Source organism: Dama dama, chromosome 28 (genome assembly GCF_033118175.1).
Source record: "Dama dama isolate Ldn47 chromosome 28, ASM3311817v1, whole genome shotgun sequence".
In the NCBI taxonomy this organism is placed as follows: Eukaryota; Metazoa; Chordata; class Mammalia; order Artiodactyla; family Cervidae; genus Dama; species Dama dama.
The window spans coordinates 21,869,756-21,889,119 of NC_083708.1; the positions used below are offsets into that span (position 1 = coordinate 21,869,756).

Here is a 19,364-nt window from a genome sequence, read left to right on the forward strand (position 1 = left end):
TCTAAAATGTCTATGACTCCTAAATCATTAGCATTTATCAAATTCCTTTCATCCAGGTAAACAACAATATAACGTGAAATATTAGCTTATAACATAGGATATAATGTTTAACTTGTAACTTGTGTCATTTTTCATAATGAATATTCCATTACCATCAAAGCTTGCACACATGTACCAGCTTGCAATAAACCAGATCAACTAAATTTTTCAGGCCATCTGCTGCACACTAAGTTTGACCAAAGAATCAATACATAGTATAGGGAACATTTTAAAAGAGAATAAATACAAAGAGAAAATAGAAATCAACCAGTAACAAATTATATGCATAAATATATGTGAAGTAATTAAGTGCTGGCTTAATTAGTATTACAGATAGTTTCCAAAAGCCAGGTAACAACTACATAGTTACAAATTAGCCTAAACAAGCAGAGAGATATGAATACATATACAAATATATTTGTGATAATATTGTCCCATAACCTTCCAATCAGAATGTAAGCTCCTGTAACACTGAGGGGAAGGATAATGTCCGTTTGTTCACTGTAGTATTGTAGCAATGGGTGGCATATGTTAAGCATCCAAATACTGATGAAATGATTAAATGTCTTACATTTTCACTGTTTCTACAAAGTTAGGATTGTTATTCACTTTCAAATTACTAACATAATAGCTATTATATATAAATAACTGCTTTTGCAACAGTCTGTATATAATACTCAACCTACCTTGCTTCAAGTAAAGCTGCCATATTCAGTCCAATAAACTGTAAACAAGAGAGTTTCAATTGTTCAGCATTATACATTGCTGCAAATTCCAGCAGCATAGCAGCATTCTTAAGGGTAACTACAAAGGAAGAAAAGATCTATAAAACAAGATGAAAGGCTTAAAATATTTTAACTATAGCAAATGAAACATACTTATTTCTTAACTTGTCAGGTTGAACATTTAGAAGAAGGAAAACTGAAAGTACTGTCCTGCCAAAAAAAAGTTATACTAGGGCAAATATAGAATTTATTTTCCAACCCGATAAGCCAAAGTAATTTTAAATGATTCATTATGAGGAAAAATAAACACACACAAAATTTTAAGCAAAAGAAAATAGAAAAGGTGCATTACAGTGTCATCTAAAAGTAAACACGTAAGAACTGACAATCTTCCATCTAAACTTTTTGGAGTATTTTTAACTTTCACTGATAAACAACACTCCTTTTCATTTACATATCACAGAATAGTTATTTCCTCTTCTATAAAACTAAAAATATATACTTATGACTAAGAGGAAGTAAAGGAATCATTCTATAAAATATATTTATGTTAAATCAACTATCAGATTTTATGTGAATATATTTACATATATAAACACAAACTATATATTTAGAAAATAAGTACATTTAAATATTACTATATTATCATTCATGCCAGTGCACAATCTGGCATACTGCACAAAAGATGCTAGATTTTGTTATAATCCTTGTAAATGTATATACGAAGTGTGTTTTACTGGAGACTGTCCAAGAATATTCTGCTTACCTAACATGTAACTTGGCTTCTGAAATCCCCTTTTCTTATTTACTCTGAGCCCCAGCCAACAGAGAAACACAACTACTTTCTACACGTGGCTTCCTCCATTTCCTTCTCTTTCTCTCTTGTAACTCAGTCAAAAGTTATATGCAGACAATAATGATCTCTGCCTCACTCTGGACTGACCCCAAGTCTCAACTATTTATTTCACAGAAATAAAAATGAATCATATAAAAACTTTATAAAGAGTTGTTCAGCTGGTTTCACGGACTGCCCAATAAACAGACACCAAGGTTCTGTTGAATCCTTTTCTTGCTAGATTCTAAGATGATCAAGAAATTCATTAACAGGGGCAACTGTGCAGTAGGAGCCAAGAAAGAATATCCAAAGGATAACAGGAAAGTTGACCGAACAACTGAAAATATCCTCAATTTGTATATTTTATACCTGCTGCATGTTGTGTCCTTTAATATAGAGCTGGTCCTCCATGCCAGCAAGTTCCACACACAGAGAACCAGCTGTATTCACTGTATCAATACTATACTATTTTACATAAGGGACCTGAGCATCCACAGATTTTGGTGTCTGCAGAGGCTCCTGGAGTCAATCCCTGTGACACTGAGGGACAACTGTATTTCCTTTTTCTGGTTTTTAAGATCATAGCTGTTGCTCTCTCTTTGATAACCAAGAAGAAGATACTCCACAGAACTCAAGTGAGTAAATAAGATACCTGAGCTAAGTTAAACTATTAGCAAGTACAAATCAGAAAAATCTAACAGGAAATCTCTTCACACTTCCTTAAGAGGCAAAGAAGGAGAACAAGGATAAGATTAGAAAGCCAAGAAACTTTTGTTATCAGGCTAAGGAAATTTAACCATTATCTTAGAGGAAGCAATTAAAAACATGAATAGGAGAAGACACTAACCACTTCCTATAGGAAGATTAAAGAAAGAGAAGTCAGAAGAGAGAAAGAGGACTTAAAAGACTACTATGACACTACACAGAAGGGACGAGTAACAGTGATCTCAACTAGCATAGTGACAGTGAGGAAAAAAAAGGTGGGGGAAATGTGATCGACACAGTTAAGAGATTGATCAGTTTTGACAGCTGAAATTTGGATGTAAGGCACAAAATAATAAAGAAATAACTTTGGCTTTCAAAGTTCAGTGTTAGGATGACAGTCCTGCAAATAACTGAAATAATAAGCAGAGAGAGAAGTAAGAGCTTCAGAAAAAGAGATACTTTTGATCAAATACATTGATGGGATGGTTACACAAAAATTCCAGCAAATATAATTCTCTGGCAGTCCACGGGTTTGAACTCTGTACTTGCACAGCCAAGGACACAAGTTCATCCCTGATGGGGAAATAAGATCCCGTAAGCTGTACGACGTGGCTTAAAAAAAAGAAATTCCAGGAAATAACAGGGTAGTTAAGTGTAGACTTACAGACCAGGGCAAGTGCAAAGAATTTCCACTTTCAAACTCTCATCCTTCAGATTGCAAAATAATTTCATGCCATCTTTATTATTCAAGTTTTATGATATTTCAAAAAAATTAACATATTTCAATTATAAGATTTACATGTATTCACATATTAACATCTCTGAAATAAGGATGTGCTTACAAATGATGACAAGAAATAATTTTAACTGTCTTGACATTTTTCATGATATAAAAACAGGCATTTTACTTAAACTGCACCATAAAGTCAATAAAATACCATAAATCCTGAATCAACCTGAGAAAACACTAAGATTCTAATTCAAAATTACTCACGTTTTTCAGTTAATGCTACTTCACAAATTTCTTTCAGTCGAGATATGAGAAGCTGATCAGCCACCACAAGAACACTACAAACAAAATCCACATTTTGAGATTCTGGGAAAAAAAAAAAAAGTGTCACTCATACTATTTTGTAAACATTACACCCAGGAAAAAAGTCCAAGTAATTAAGATACTACAAAACACTACAAAAGAGAGGTAAGATGATTCGTTTCTAAATGTTGAAATTGTAAGTATGATAAAATATTTCTATCTATAGGTAGAAAACTGTTTTAAAAAAAAAACACAAAACCATCAAAATGCCCTTGTTTACATTAGAACCATAAAGTGGGCAACTTGAGTAGATCTCTTTTAGTCTAAAGGGCTAGAATGCCTGCCTTATTTAAAATCTCCCATTATTGTTACAGAAACTAACAGGGGGGAAAGTCAATTCTCATCAAAAATAATATACAGGTATATGTTAAACACACACATACAGCGAGGGACGGCAGAGGTGAATAAAGCTCTTAGGCTTATTTAAAATGAAACTGGTCATCTAAGAGTACTTTTAAACTATAGAGAAGTTCCTTAATTTAACATAACCTTGGTCCAATGTACTATTTATGACCTTAAAAATGCCCCCGAGTCACTGCCAGAATAGTAATATAAATAGAAAAAAAAAAAAAAAAACACCATAGGAAGAAAAAAATGGTTAAAAAGAAAAAAATTAAAGTAGAAAAAACATTAAATGAGAGGCGAAGTCACTATAAATGGGAGACTAAGGACTACGTCAAAAATTCTTCTCTTCTACCAAAGCAATGAGAATTATTACAAAAAATGAGCAAAAATCAACTCTTTCAGAATTCTAGAAATTAGCCAAAGGCTCACAATAATCAGGGAGCACTGACTCCAAAAACCTGGCTGAATCTTGCTAAGAACAGTGAGCTTTGGGACACCCTGGCTCCTCCTCCTTAGATCCTACTCTCCTCCATTCTCAACAGTAGTCCTGAAAGCCATCACTCCTGCAATCATGGGCTGAAATAAGCAGGTACAGACACTGGAGGTGACAGAACAGTTGTGGGGCAACATTATCAAATAACTGTTATTATTTAACCTATCTGGCAGTTTCCTGGAAACCCCACCAGTAGGGGTTTATTTGACCTGACTCAAAGCTTACTCAGTGTGAACAGCGGCAGAAAAGGGTACTTATTAAAAACAAATAGCAATTGTTTAACACTGACGCTGTCCAAGACAATGATGAGGGGCAGAGCAAACAAGAGGCAGGTCAAAAAAACTTAAAAAGAATAGCTCAGGGAGGAGATGTTGTCAAGAATGAATGTTTGTGTCCCCTGAAAATTCACATGGTGCAGTCATAAGGGTAGGGCCCTGATCTGACGAGATTAGTCTCTTTCTACGAGACAGAGATCTAACCATATTTCCCCAAAAAGCTGTTCCACGTGTGTGTGCTGTCTCACTCTTTCTCCATACACACTCACACACAAGCGCTGAGGAAAAGCCAAGTAAGCACATAACAAGAGGCTTGTTACACAACACAACAAGTAAGGACATAATAACAAAATTATACACACAACCTGTGTATGAGACAGGAAGAGAATCCTGCCAGACCTTGGTCTGAGACTTCTAGCCTCCAGAACTGTGACAATAAATTTCAGTCTGTTATTTTGTTGTAGCAGTCTAAGCTGACTAATAAAGTGTCTAAAAGGGGCTTTGAAAAGTTTTAACATATTCCTGTGAATCTAGAAGGCCATACAAATGTGGAGGACTGTGGACATGCCCAGAAAACACTTAGGAAGGCCCCAAACTCTTGAAGCCACGTCACAACACACACGAACAACTCCTAGGCGTAGGCTGGGAAATTTACTGGTTTAGACATTTAAGGAAAACTCTATTAGCTGAACAAGCAGAGGCCTCAGTGGTCACATATGACAAAGAATATCAATCTGACAGAATTAGCTTCAAAAAGTCACTAAATAAACAGAAAAAATAACCCCTGGAGAAGAAAGAGAATCTGATTTCAAGAGTTGCTACATTATGGGAATTCCCTGGTGGTTCAGTGGTTAGTGTGATTACACTGCCAAGCCCTGGTCAGGGAACTAAGATCCAGCAATTATGAAAGATGAAAAGAGAAACGTCAAGTGTGGCCTATAGGCAAGAAAAGAAAAAAAAAATAGTCAAGAGAATGTCCCTAAGAATGCCAAGATCCTGAACTATTACAAAGAGTTTAAATCAATTATTTTAAATATGTCCAAAAACAAATTTAAAAAACTCACATCTAAAAATTTAAAAGAAAGCATCAGAAGAAATGAAGACTATCAATAAAGACAGAAACTATAGGTTAACTGAGATAATCCAATATGAAGAACAGAAAAAAAAATAATGAGTAAAAAATAAACTGTGTATAAGGGATTTATGGAATACTATAAAAAGATACATAGGGGACTCACAGAAGCAAATGAGAAAGAACATAATATTTGAAGAAATAATGGAACTGGAAGATAGGGATTGACATATACACACTATTATATATAAAATGGATAACTAATAAGGACCTCCTATTAATACAGGGAACTTTACTCAATACTCTGTAATTGCCTACATGGGAAAAGAATCTAAAAAAGGGTGGATACATGTATATGTATAACTGATTCAAACTAACACAACACTGTAAATCAAGTATATTCCAATAATTAAACAAATAAATGCTTTAGTGGTATATAAAAAAAATAAAATCAGCGGTAATCTGGAAAAAAAAATAATTATCAGAGGGGGAGAAAACTAAGAGTGAAGAAAATCTGAATGCAAAATTAAGCAGTAAATGACAGCCAAGATAGGTGTAGTTCAGTCACTAAGTCGTGCCTGACTCTTTGCAACCCCAGGCGCTGCAGCACACCAGGCTTTCCTGTACTTCACCATCTCCCAGAGTTTGATCAAGCTCATGTCCATTGAGTTGGTGAGGCCCATCCATCCATTTCATCCTCTGTCATCCCTTCCAAGAAAGGGAACAACCCAAAAAACCATCACCCAATGAATGGATAAAGGAGATGTGGTGTTTACATGTATGTATACATACATATATGTGTGTGTGTCACATACAGTGTAATACTACTTGGCCATAAAAAAGAATGAAATTCTGTCATTTTCAATAATGAACCTAGAAGATATTATGCTTAATGCTGCTGTTGCCGCCAAGTTGCTTCAGACGTGTCCGACTCTGTGTGACCACACAGACAGCAGCCCACCAGGATCCCCCGTCCCTGGGATTCTCCAGGCAAGAACACTGGAGTGGGTTGCCATTTCCTTCTCCAATGCATGAGTGAAAAGTGAAAGTGAAGTCGCTCAGTCATGTCCGACTTTTAGCGACCCCATGGACTGCAGCCTACCAGGCTCCTCCATCCAGGCAAGAGTACTGGAATGGGTTGCCACTGCCTTCTCCGATGCTTAATGAAATAAGTCAGAAAGACAAATACCTCATGTTATCACTTGTATGTGGAACTGTGGAATTTAAAGAACACACATGTATATAAAAAGGACAAAAACAGACAATGAGAACAAAGCAGTAGTCACCACTGGGGAGACGGAAAGTGGAGGGGCAAGGTAAGGTTATGGGATTAAGATCTAAAAACTACTATGTATAAAATGAGAAGGCAACAGGATATATTTTATAGGACAGAAAAATAAAGACATTGTTTTTTTTAACAACTTTACGTGAAGCATAATCAATAAAAATATTGAGCCACAATGCTGTACACCTGAAACTAATACTGTAAATCAACCACACAGAAATTAAAAGAAATACAGAAAAAAAGTTGTGATTGTTATAATTACATTAGGGCTTTCCCCCGTGACTCAGATGGTAAAGAATCTGCCTGCAGTGCAGAAGATCTGGGTTCGATCCCTGGGTTGGGAAGATCCCCTGGAGAAGGGAATGGCAACCCACTCCAATATTCTTGCCTTGGAGAATTCCATGGACAGAGGAGCCTGGCAAGCTATAATCCATGGAGTCGGAAAGTCAGATATGACTGAGCCACTAACACTTCCAGTTCCACGATTATATTACATGTAAGCCTCATGGTAACAACAAAGAAAAAACTCCATTAGATATGTTGGAGCACCTATATAAAGGAAATATTAAAAGCTGAAGGCAGAAGTGGACATGAATACAATAATAGAAAGGACTTTGGGCATCCTGGTGGTCCAGTGGTTAAAAAAATGCCTCCCAATGCAGGGAACACAGGTTTGATCCTTGGTCTGGGAAGGTCCCACATGCCGCGGGGCAACTAAGCCCACGTGCCAGACCACTGAGCCTGCACTCCAGAGCCCACAGGCTGCAACTGCGGAGCCCAAGCTCTGACAGCCTGTGCTCTGCAACAAGAGGAGCCACTGTAACGAGAAGCCCGCGCACTGCAACTAGAGCAACCCCCACTCGCCACAACTACAGAAAGCCCATGTGCAGCAACAAAGACCCAGCATTGCCAAAAATAAACAAGTAAACATAAATATTTTTAAAAATAATAGAGGACTTCAATACTCCATACTCAATATGAATAAATAACCCGGTCAAAATTAATAAAGAAACAGCAGATATGACCAACACTACAGACCAAATCACCCTAACAGACATAAATATAACACTCCATCCAACAGCAGCAAAACAGACATTCTTCTCAGGTGTACACAAGACACCCTGCAGGAGAGACCATGTGTAGACCCACAAAACAACAATTTAAGACTGCAATCATATTAAGTATCATCTCCAATTACAAGGGCATAAAATTAGAAAAATAGGAATAAAACTGGAAAATTCAGATGGTCTTGAATAACCAGGAAGTCAAAGAAAAAGTAAAGAAAATACTTGAGTCAAAGGAAAATGGGAAACACAACATATCAAAATTTAAAGGACAAAAGAATTTCTAAGAAAGATGTTTATACTGACAAATGCCCTAAAAAAAAAAAAAAAAAACTCAAAAGAACAACCTTTGAAGGTTTTTACACAAGAAAGAACTATAAAAAGAAGAACAAAGCCCAAACTTGGCAGAAGGAAGGAAATACTAAAGATAGAGCAGAAACCAATGAATCAGACACCAGAAAAAGCAAAAGACCAACAAAAAGGTGCTTGTTTGAAGAGAGAAAATTAACACACCTTTAAGTAGACTAAGAAAAAAACTCAAATAAAATTGCAAATGAAAGAGGAAACATTACCAATGATATCACAGAAATATAAAGGATCATAAGAGACTATTATGGATAACTATATGCTAATGAACTGGACAATCTAGAAGAAATGGATCAGTTCCTAGAAACAAGAAACATACCAAAACTGAATAATAAAATAGAAAATCTGAACAGACTAATAACAGAATAAGGAGAATGAATCAGCAATCAAAAATCTACCACATAAGGAAAAGTTCAAAAGCACAATGCTTCATCAGTGAATTCTACCAAATATTTAAAGAAAAATTAACATAAATCCTTCTTAAACTAATCCCAAAAATCAAAGAGGGGGCAACACTTGCAAATTCACTTTATGAGGTCAACCTTATCCTGCTACCAGAGACAGACAAGTTCACTACAAGAAAATTACAGAACAATATCCCTGATGAGTGTGTATATAAAAACCCTCAATAAAGTACCAATAAACACAATTAAACAGCATATTAAAAGGACCATACACCATGATCAAGTGGGATTTACAGATAGTGATGCACAGATAGTTCAAAACGTGCAAATCAATATAGATGATATGCAACATTAACAGAATAGAGGTTAAAAATCATATGATCATCTCAATAGTTGCAGAAAATGCACATGATAAAATTCAACATCAGTTCAGTTGCTCAGTCATGTCCGACTCTGTGAGTCAACATACATTCATCATAAAAACTGTCAACAAATTAGAAATGCAACAGGTTTTTGTATATTTGTTTTTAACCCTGTAAATTTTATTCATTTATTATTTTTAATAGTATTTTGGTGGCATCTTTTACTATTAGAAATAATAAATGAATAAAGTTGCAGAGTAAAAAAATCAATATACAAAAACCTGTTGCACTTCTATACACTAACACTGAGCTAAGAGAAAGAGAAATTAAGGAATCAATCCACTTTACAATCACATCAAAAAGAATAAAAGACTTAGGAATAAATTTAACCAAGGAAATGAAAGATCTGCATACTGAAAACTACAAAACATTGAAAAAACAAAGATACAAATAAATGGAAAGATATCTCATGTTCATGGGCTAGAAGAACTGATATTGTTAAAATGCCCATTCTACCCAAAGCAATCTACATATTCAATGAAATCCTATAAAAGTTACAATGGTACCCTTCATAGAAACAGAAAAAGTAATCTTAAAATTCACATGGAACCACAGAAGACCATAAATGGCCAAAGCAATATTGAAAAAGTTCAACAAAACTGGAGCTGTCATATTTCTTGATTTCAAAGTCCTACTACAAAGCTAGAGTAATCAATACAGGAACACCCTGACATAAAAAGAGACATGTAGACCAATGAGATAAAATAGGCCAGAAATAAACCTTCATGTATACAGCTAATTAACCTCTGACAAGAATGTCAAGAATACAAAATGGGGAAAGACTGTCTCTTCAGTTAAGGATATGAGAAAAACTAATATCCACATGCAAAATAATGAAACTGGACAAAAATCAACTCAAAGTGGACTAAAGATTTAAATCTAAGACCTGAAACCAAAAAACTCCTAGAAGAAAAACCAGGAAAGGCTCCTAGACACTGGCCTTGGCAATGATTTTTTAGATGTACCAAAACCACATGTAACAAAAGTGAAAATAAACAAGTGCTGTTCCGTGAAACCAAAAATCACACCAAAGAGTCAATAGAATGAAAAGGTAACCTTGGAATGGGAGAAAATAATAGCAAAGCATGAGAGATTAATGTCCAAAATATATAAAGAACTCATATAAATTCAACAGCAAAAACAAACAAACAAACAAAAAAATACAGACTTAGAAGACAAACTTCAGGTTACTAAAAGGGAAAGCTTGGGGTGAAGGATAAATTGGCAGTTTGGGACTGACATGTACATACTACTATATTCAAAACAGATAACCAACAAGGACCTATTGTATAGCACAGGGAATATTCTGTATTCTGTAATAACCTAAATGGGAAAAGAATTTGAAAAAGGATGCATGTATATGCATAAATGATTCAGTTTCCTATATACCTGACACTAATACAACGTTATAAATCAATGACAGTCCAATATAAAATAAAAACTTTATTTTTAATGGGCAAAAGATCTTAAGACATTTGTCCTTGGAAGACATACAAATGGCCAACAGGTAAATGAAAAGGTGCTCAACGTCACTGTTTATCAGAGAAATGCAAATCAAAACCACAAGGGGATGTCACCTTATACCTGTTAGAAAGGCTATTATCAAAAAAAACCAAGATAACAAGTGAAGAGGTGGAGAAAAGGTTACTCTTCTGCTCTGTTGAGAGGAGTGTAAACTGGTAAAGCCACTATGCAAAGAATATGGAGCTTCCTTAAAAAATTAAAACTAGAATTATCATACGATACAGTAATCCCAATTCTGAGTATTTAGCCAAAGGAACTGAAATCTGTATTTTGAAGATACACCTGCATTGCCATGTTCACTGCAAAATTATTCACAATAGCTAAAGTACAGAAATACCTAAGTGTCCATCAACAAACTGATTAAGAACATTTGGTATATACAGAAAACAGAGTGTATCACTCCTATGACTAAAGACACCTGGTAAATAAAACACGGGTGTGTTCCTGACAAAGCATATAAATGCATCCTCTTTATAAAATTCAGTTCAATTATTAGTCTATTTATTTTACTTCAGACACATCACATGAGGGGAAAAACAGACGAGAAAGAACCATACTCCCTGTTGTCAACTTTTCATCTCAATCGTGTAAGTAGCTGGGTATGAAAATGTTAAATCTAATCTCAACCATTGTTAACAATTCATATAGAGTTCATTTTTACATAGGTAATGAAAATTTTCTATTCCATTCCTTTACTGTTAGTAATCATCTGCATAGCTTATTCTAAATTTAAGCCTTTGTTGATTAATTCAATTAAAGCAGAAACTAAGATCTGTGTAATTTTATCATTTTTAAACTGTATCTTAAATATCTAAAATGTCCTAACTTTTATTAATACCTTTGATCACAACAGCTTCATCAGTATAGAGGTAGTCCAAAATAACTTTTAGTATGTCAGAATGTATTGGCATTTCCAGAGCTGCACAACTGGAAGCCTAAATAAAAGTAAAACAATTAATTTTCAACTACAAAATAACACTGCAATCTGACTGAGGTGATCAGTATGAAAAACTTTTAACAGGAATCACATCAGATACAAAAGAATATAATGTTAAAACACAAAGCTAAAATGAGATACATTTAACTTTAAAATGCCTTGTAACATGAAAAAGAATCAAGAAAATCTGAGAAAAAAGAAACAAACTGGTATTCCACATATAACTCCAAATAATAATGGAGAATTCATTTAAGTAACTATTTTGCAACAACTTTAATTTCAAAAAATTGCTATTTTCCTGCAAGTTTAAGCATAAATAAAGTCAATACAAGAGAAAAACTGAGTTTAAAATATTTTAGAATTTCTTTAGTATATAATTTCCCAAAAATATAAAGCATAATTAGCAGCCTATGTGGTTTCTACTTAAATCTTACCTCAATCCATGAGCTACTCAGCATACTACGAAAATATTCTGAAAGAAAAAAGAATCAATTAAGAATAGGAAACAATACCAAAACAAATAAATCTGCAACCAACAAAAAAGTAAACCTACCAAGTCTAGCACAAAGAACGCATTTATGACAAGGAAATTCCTTTCCATCCACTGATTTCATGGTCACATCACATAAAAATGAACTGGAAAAAAAAAGTTTAATTGAAGCAAAAGCTTTAGGAATTGTCTTAACTTTTGATTTTCTCCTAATTAAAGGTGGCATATAGCAAACAACTTGAGGGCATACATACAAATAAAATATTTTATCTCCTTCCACTATAGGGAAAAAAAGGCCTTACAATGAAGATAGTATTTGTAAAAGGAACTGCGTACAGATAAATATTCAAGAAAGTCTTTACTAATTTTCCTTTTTCAATACAGGGCAGGTGCTGATTAATATGACACTAAGTGGCATCACAGTCAAAGGTCATTAATTCACTTTTATTTGTACAACCTATTTCATGCTAAGCACAGTCTATATACAACCAGGTTTTTCTCTAAAATTTTCTACCTACAAGAGACAAATACCTAAAAATAAAAAACTTTTTTTTTCATTTATTTTTATTAGCTGGAGGCTAATTACTTCACAGTATTGTAGTGGTTTTTGCCATACATTGACATGAATCAGCCATGGATTTACATGTGTTCCCCATCCCGATCCCCCCTCCTGCCTCCCTCTCCATCCCATCCCTCTGGGTCTTCCCAGTGCACCAGCCCTGAGCACTTGTCTCATGCATCCAACCTGGGCTGGTGATCTGTTTCACCCTTGATAATATACTTGTTTCAATGCTATCGCTCAGAACATCCCACCCTCGCATTCTCCCACAGAGTCAAAGTCTGTTCTGTACATCTGTGTCTCTTTTTCTGTTTTGCATATAGGGTTTTTGTTACCATCTTTTTAAATTCCATATATACACGTTAGTATACTGTATTGGTGTTTGTCTTTCTGGCTTACTTCACTCTGTATAATGGGCTCCAGTTTCATCCATCTCATTAGAACTGATTCAAATGTATTCTTTTTAATGGCTGAGTAATATTCCATTGTGTATATGTACCACAGCTTCCTTATCCATTCATTTATTAAAAATAAAAACTTTTAATAATAAACATATTTTAGAATAATATAGTTATTTTGGAAAAAAATTTATACTAAAGGAAATAATCTTCATAATGATGAAGAGAAGAGGCATAATTATTTCAGTTTCTGGGTTAACATCATTACCTATTTATAAGAAAAAATACAAAATTTAGGGAAATTTTTTAAAATTCTTCATTAGAAAGTAATCAGGAAAAAAAAAATGAACTCTATGTCTTACTGAGCAGTTAATATTTTACCCATTTGCCTCAACAATTCTCCAACATTTCCAGACATGAAAAAGATTTATAAAGGTGAGAGGGTATCCACATACACATTTTGCTGCATACATGTGTAAATAAAGAGAGCTCCACTTCCAGTCAGGTTCCCAAAATCTAGAGATGAAAAGTTCATCTTCATCTCCTAACTTACCATTTTTTCTGATTTAGCTTTGGCTTACTACCAGTTTTCTTGGCAATGATACTAATTTCTTCATTTTCATATCTGACTCCATCTAACCTATCAAGGATAAAAAGTAACAATTGGTGACTATATTCCCCCGACCAAAACAACAAAAATCCAACAAATGAGCCCACATCTAAACATGATTATATAATTTGTATCACCTAAAAGAGTATCTCAGCAAACCCCCCACTCTGTGATAAAGAAATCATCCAGTCTCCTTCAATTTTACTTAATATTCAAAATGTGTTAAACATCATTACCGACAAAAAAACAAGTGAAAGCCATGACACAAAACCCTTCATGGTTTCAATTAGAAAACATGATAAACTCTCCTCCCTTGGCTCCTGCCCCACAACTAAGGTTATACTGCCACAGGCAACATAAGTACCTTAAAAACAGAGAATTCCAAAAAATCTGGTTTGTAAGACGAGAAACATTGTCAAGCACTGTACACATGTTTTATGACCAAACTACACCAATAATGTAAGGTAAACATTATTCCTCTCATTTTATCTGCTGAGAAACTGAGGCTCAAAGAAGTAAGAAATCTGCCCTAGCTAGTTACAGTGGAGCTAAGAGGCACATATAGGTCCAACTCCAAAGACAGAAACTCATTGCAGAATACCACACTGCCTGCCACTCCAGATCCCTGTTACAGAGACACCATGAGAGTTCAAATCCACGAACAGCCTTCCTATCCTTTAATGTTTTAATCCAGGGATTCTAGAGATAGCTTTAGCAGAAAACAGAGAAACACAGGTCCCTGAAAAGAAAGAAACAGATCCAAACAGAAAGGGGAGGGGGAGAGAAAAGGAGAGAGAGAGGGAAAGTAAGGGAAAGAGAAAAGGAAGATGAGGAGGGGATGGAGGAGGGTGGGGAGGGGAAGAGAAGGACCAAGATCAGAAGCAGGAGCAAACGCAAAGTAAAGCTGAGCAGGAGAAAAAAAAAAAACAAGAAGCAGAATTTCTAAAAGGAAGACATAATGAGGTACATGAATAGATACTAAGGAGGAGTCATACCTACTACTTAAATTACTGAAACCAAATTTCTTTGCGACATTTTGTAACATTTTTACAGGATCATCTTCCCCAACACTTTTTACTTTTTTGGAAGATTTGGATTTACTCTTCTGCTTTTCACTAACTGTATGAGCTTGATTACTTTTGTAAACTTCAAATGCTGACTTCTGATTATCTTCATGGGAATTCATTTTATTCGAATGACAATTTGGAGTGCCCAGATATCCTTCTGGTTTTCTGCTTAAATTTAGTCTTGGTTTGAAGCCATGAGTTAAAAAGTCGCAAGTATCTGTGTATATAAACTGCAAAAGATACTCAAACAGGTCAGGATGAACCTTCTCTACCACAAAGAGATGGCAGCCTGCAGAATCTTCATCTTTCCGGTAAACATCTGTGAAGTCTAATGCAGTACCATCCGAAAGAAACAATTTCTGGAAAAAGTCCGAACGCACTGCCAAAATATATTTATGTGCAGGGAAGAGTCTACTGCCAACTTGAAATGTCACATCATGGATGTTGTCCATTTCATCCGTTTCCCTCAACAGCTTGCCAAACTCTTCAAAAAAGGATGAGGAGGACACGGTTGGAATTTCATAAAGGCTAGAAATAAAACAAAAATTATTTTTACTTTCAAAATAATGAAAAAAAGAAAAGAAAACACAAAAAACCAAGAGCATCCCTCCTTAAGTATAATTTTTTTACTTATTAAACTTAGAAAATCTTTCATTTGACATTTCTGATAAGAATATTGCACATAATTTTAGATACCCTTTAAATATATTCTATTCCTTTATGTATCTTATTTCCTCTAAACTAACATGACTAGAATTAAGTTTTCCTTTGAAAGGAGAGTTTTCTGTTTCTATAAGGAAACACTAAAACATAAATTTGAATGACTTTTGGAGAAATTTTTTAATGTATTTTAAAAGTATAACTAAAAACATTCAAAAAGAGTACAGTACAGTGTTCAACCTTTTCCTGTTTATATTCTTTCATCTCACAAGTGGAGAAGAATATATACAGAACAGCAAATAAATACTTCAGGTCCCAGATCCCAGAATAAGTTAGAAACTCAAGGAAATAAAGATAAATATACACACATACATCAGTCCATATCCCTGGTTCTTTCAGTACTGTAAGCATGCAATCGTTACTTTCCCAATCTACATGTCACTCTTCTCAGTACGGTGACCAACTCCCCTGGTCTGCCTGGGACTGAGTGGTTTCCCAGGAGAGGAAACTTTTAGTGCTCAAGCTGGGACAGACCTGGGCAAACCAGGAGGAATGATAATCCTGTCTCTAGGGACTTTTTCCCCTCTTCAGTAAGACCCTTGATATTTATCTTAAACCTGTCATCTCTGTACTAACCTGACAGAAGATTTGCACTGAGATTCACAATGCCCCCCAGATGACTCTACACTACCTCTCCTATCATTTCCCACTGTACTCAATGGTCAGAAAGTTTTGTAAACTATGTAACAAATATTTATATTTCTCAAAATCTGAGAATCTACAGGACCTCATGAAGTACCAAAGATATGAATAAATTCTGTGTGTATGTACATATTACCTTCAACATTTTCAATAAATATCCTTTTGCAAGAACAATCACTCATAATTTCCAATATAACAAATTCCACCTTTGAGGTAACCTAGTAATAGGATTATATGTCTGAAGTCTTTTAAGACTTGACAACAGCTCTTCAATTAAATTTGTACCAGGAGCTATTGAAAACAAAAGAAAACCCAATGACTGTTCCTTCTAAAAATGAAATTTAATATAGACAAGTGTACATTTACCTTGTTTTAGGATCTGACTGCAAGATTGCAAAGTTGCATCCACTTGGATCTGTGCTGACACTAACAGCTCTATGGGCAAAAGTAAGTTTCTCAAGTCGAATTCTTTCATACACACTATTTATATCAGAGACACAAGACACATCTGGTGAGGAATTATGAAGGTTTGATAAAATCTCTGCTAAAAAGAAAAAAATAAACTTTCATTAATCAAGGCTTTATTGAAACTGTTAAAACGATTTAGGAGTAAATGGAATAGAAAAACGATTAGGAGAACAGGGAAATCTTTTATCTGCATTAAGTCCTTTTGAAGAACTACATCTTCTCTCTCTTCAACATAATTTACACCCTATATATTATTCGTCTGATAGAAGAAATTTTGGTAGGTCAATTCTCAATTATTCATGATTTTTTAAAAATTTTCTTCTTTTCCCAATTACTCATGATTGTGTCCTCCACACTGGAACCAAAGCTGTCTAAAAGGCAAATATAGTGTTATACTACCGTTGAAAGTTCCTCAGCTTCCATTAAAAATTGTATTTGCTCCCTCCCTTCTTCTCCCCCTTCCTTCCATTTATTGAGCAAATATCTGAATGACCACATGTGCTACGGTGATATAGCGCTTTTCAGTGTAGCCCTAGTAATACTGTAGTGAACAACACAGCATGCCTCTACAATCTTGGAATATACAATCAAGCAGAGAAGACAGATGTTAAACAAATGATTTTATCAGTACAAGTCAGATCGGGGATATGAAAGAAAAATATGGCATGTGCATGCAAGTAAATGTTTCTGCCTGTAGTATGAAAAATGTTTAAAGGAAAGACAAAGAGATCACTGATAAAACTAAGAGTCCAAAAAAAAGAATGAACACTCTAAGACTGAGGTTGTAGCAATGAAACTAGAGAAAGCGGAGATTTCAAAAATATTTGAGATGTAAGTGACAAAACTTGGTGACCAGTGGGCTGTAGAGGGTGAGGGAAAATGGGGTGTGAAAGACAGCCATTTACTTAAAACCAGTGAGAAGCAGACACGTAAGCATGAGAGCGTGAATCCAGTTTTAGACTAGTTAGGACTAAGGCACAGTTCTAAGGGCTCCAACACAAGTTAGTTAAAGACCCTCTGGTTACTCTCAAATTCACTCTTTTACTCACAGGGATTTACTAATCTTCCTGACACTCAAAAAACTTATTATGTGCAAATTAGTATTTGTCTCCATGAACTGCAAATATTTATAAATGTATCTATTGCCCCTACAAACTCATGACTGTCTGAGAACAGGGGCCCACCTTAAATATTTTTGTATCATTAAAACCTAGCCCTATATCCAGCACATAGTAAATATACCTTAAATGTTTATAGACTTGTGTAATCTATAAAGAAATAAAATACTACAAATCAATAAACTATCCAAAAATCATTCCTTTGTGGCTTTATAATTTTGAAGAATATGTCTATAATTTCCTGAGTAATTATAAATGTTCTTTATATATCTTTTAGTATATAATAACTAATTTGTTCATTCAATAGATGACTTAATGAGGGAAGGAAATATGCTGAATGCTAATGATTCCAAAGAAACCTTTATTTCACTGTGAGGATATAATGACTATATGTCATGGTCCTTGCCATCTTATAACATGATAGGAGACCAACATTAGAAAAATTAATCACAAAGATAAATACATAAAAACAAGTAAAACTAAGCTACATGATAAAAATACAAAGAGAACATTAAAAGTTAAAAGGGGTAACCAAGTTTAAATAATCGGTGAAAACAACTCTGATGAAGTATAAATTAAGCTGAGATGTGAAAATAGAAAGGCCCTGGGACTAACCACAAGTGGACAAGACTGAATACCTGAAAGTCAGTGTGTCTGGAGAGTGGTAATGAGAGGGAGAGAACTCAAGAGGAGTTCAGAGATGCAGACAAGGGTCAGAGCAGGAGCCTTGTAGGCCATGTTCAGGAAGTGAGGAAACCATCAAAAAGTTTTTAAACACAGCAATATTGGGATCAGATCTTAAAAGCTCACTCTGGTAAGAGAATAAATAAAAAGAAACAAGAGTTGAAAAAAGGAAACATTTTTCGCAGTGACCATTTGATGTGACTTGGCCTAGGGTGGAAGGAATGAAATGTGAAGAGGTAAATGAATTCTAGTTTTTCTGGAAAGAAAAAAAAAAAACAGATTACTAACTATGGATGAAAGAAAAAAGCTGCTACTAGAGTTAAAAAAAAAAACAAAACAATGTTAAGCAATCCACAAGTTTGTAAATTCATAGTCAGAAAATAAAAAATGAACTATATAATGTAATAAATAAATTTTCCATGCTAGCATCTTAAAGCTCTCCTTTATATTCATCAAGGAATGCATAAAACTTGCCTCCAATTATTTTGTTTAAAATAAATTGTTTAATAAAGTGAGCTGAACTTTTAAAAATTCTCAGTGAATATAAAAACCTTATTCTTCCTGTAATCTTCCTCTAAATCCTAAAACACCTTATGGAAGTTTCATTTTATATATTCAAACATGTAAAAAAACAAAACAAAAAGCCCCCAAAACACCCCCAGAGCATAAGCCACTCAATTCTCAATTTGGGGAGAGGGGGGAAAAAGGAATTTGGAAGACTGTTCAAATCCACCTGCAAAGTTTTTTTGTTGTTTTTTTGTTTTTAATTTTATACTGCCCTGTCCCTAGAGCCAAGGCTAGAGATTAGCAATGCTCAGCCTCTGTTACTGATGAGAATGTACCATGATTTCAGGGCATACTGACAGATATAAGGTTGAAAATTTAGGATTTAAGTGGATTGAATTCCCTTTGTTTACCTGCAGAGACAAACCAAAATCAAAAGAAGAGATATAGAGGTAAAACCTAGTAACACTTGTCAGTTAAACCTAATAATAAATAAGTACAAAATTAAACATTAGCTAGA

General features: G+C 34.6%; 1 protein-coding gene across 2 annotated transcripts in view; it reads right to left on the reverse strand.

Moving 5' to 3' along the window:
- The window catches only part of IBTK (inhibitor of Bruton tyrosine kinase), a 93,257-nt gene that overhangs the window by 41,038 nt on the left and 32,855 nt on the right, over positions 1 to 19,364 (reverse strand). The window contains exons 11-18 of one of the 2 annotated variants that reach the window (XM_061131854.1): positions 16,437 to 16,611; positions 14,637 to 15,236; positions 13,585 to 13,671; positions 12,138 to 12,220; positions 12,019 to 12,056; positions 11,486 to 11,582; positions 3,299 to 3,400; positions 726 to 843 (exon numbers count right to left, since the gene is read on the reverse strand). In XM_061131854.1, the coding sequence (XP_060987837.1) occupies positions 726 to 843; positions 3,299 to 3,400; positions 11,486 to 11,582; positions 12,019 to 12,056; positions 12,138 to 12,220; positions 13,585 to 13,671; positions 14,637 to 15,236; positions 16,437 to 16,611 (1,300 nt within the window). Of the gene's footprint in view, positions 1 to 725; positions 844 to 3,298; positions 3,401 to 11,485; positions 11,583 to 12,018; positions 12,057 to 12,137; positions 12,221 to 13,584; positions 13,672 to 14,636; positions 15,237 to 16,436; positions 16,615 to 19,364 lie in introns of both variants that reach the window. The other variant, XM_061131853.1, reaches the window with a different exon arrangement.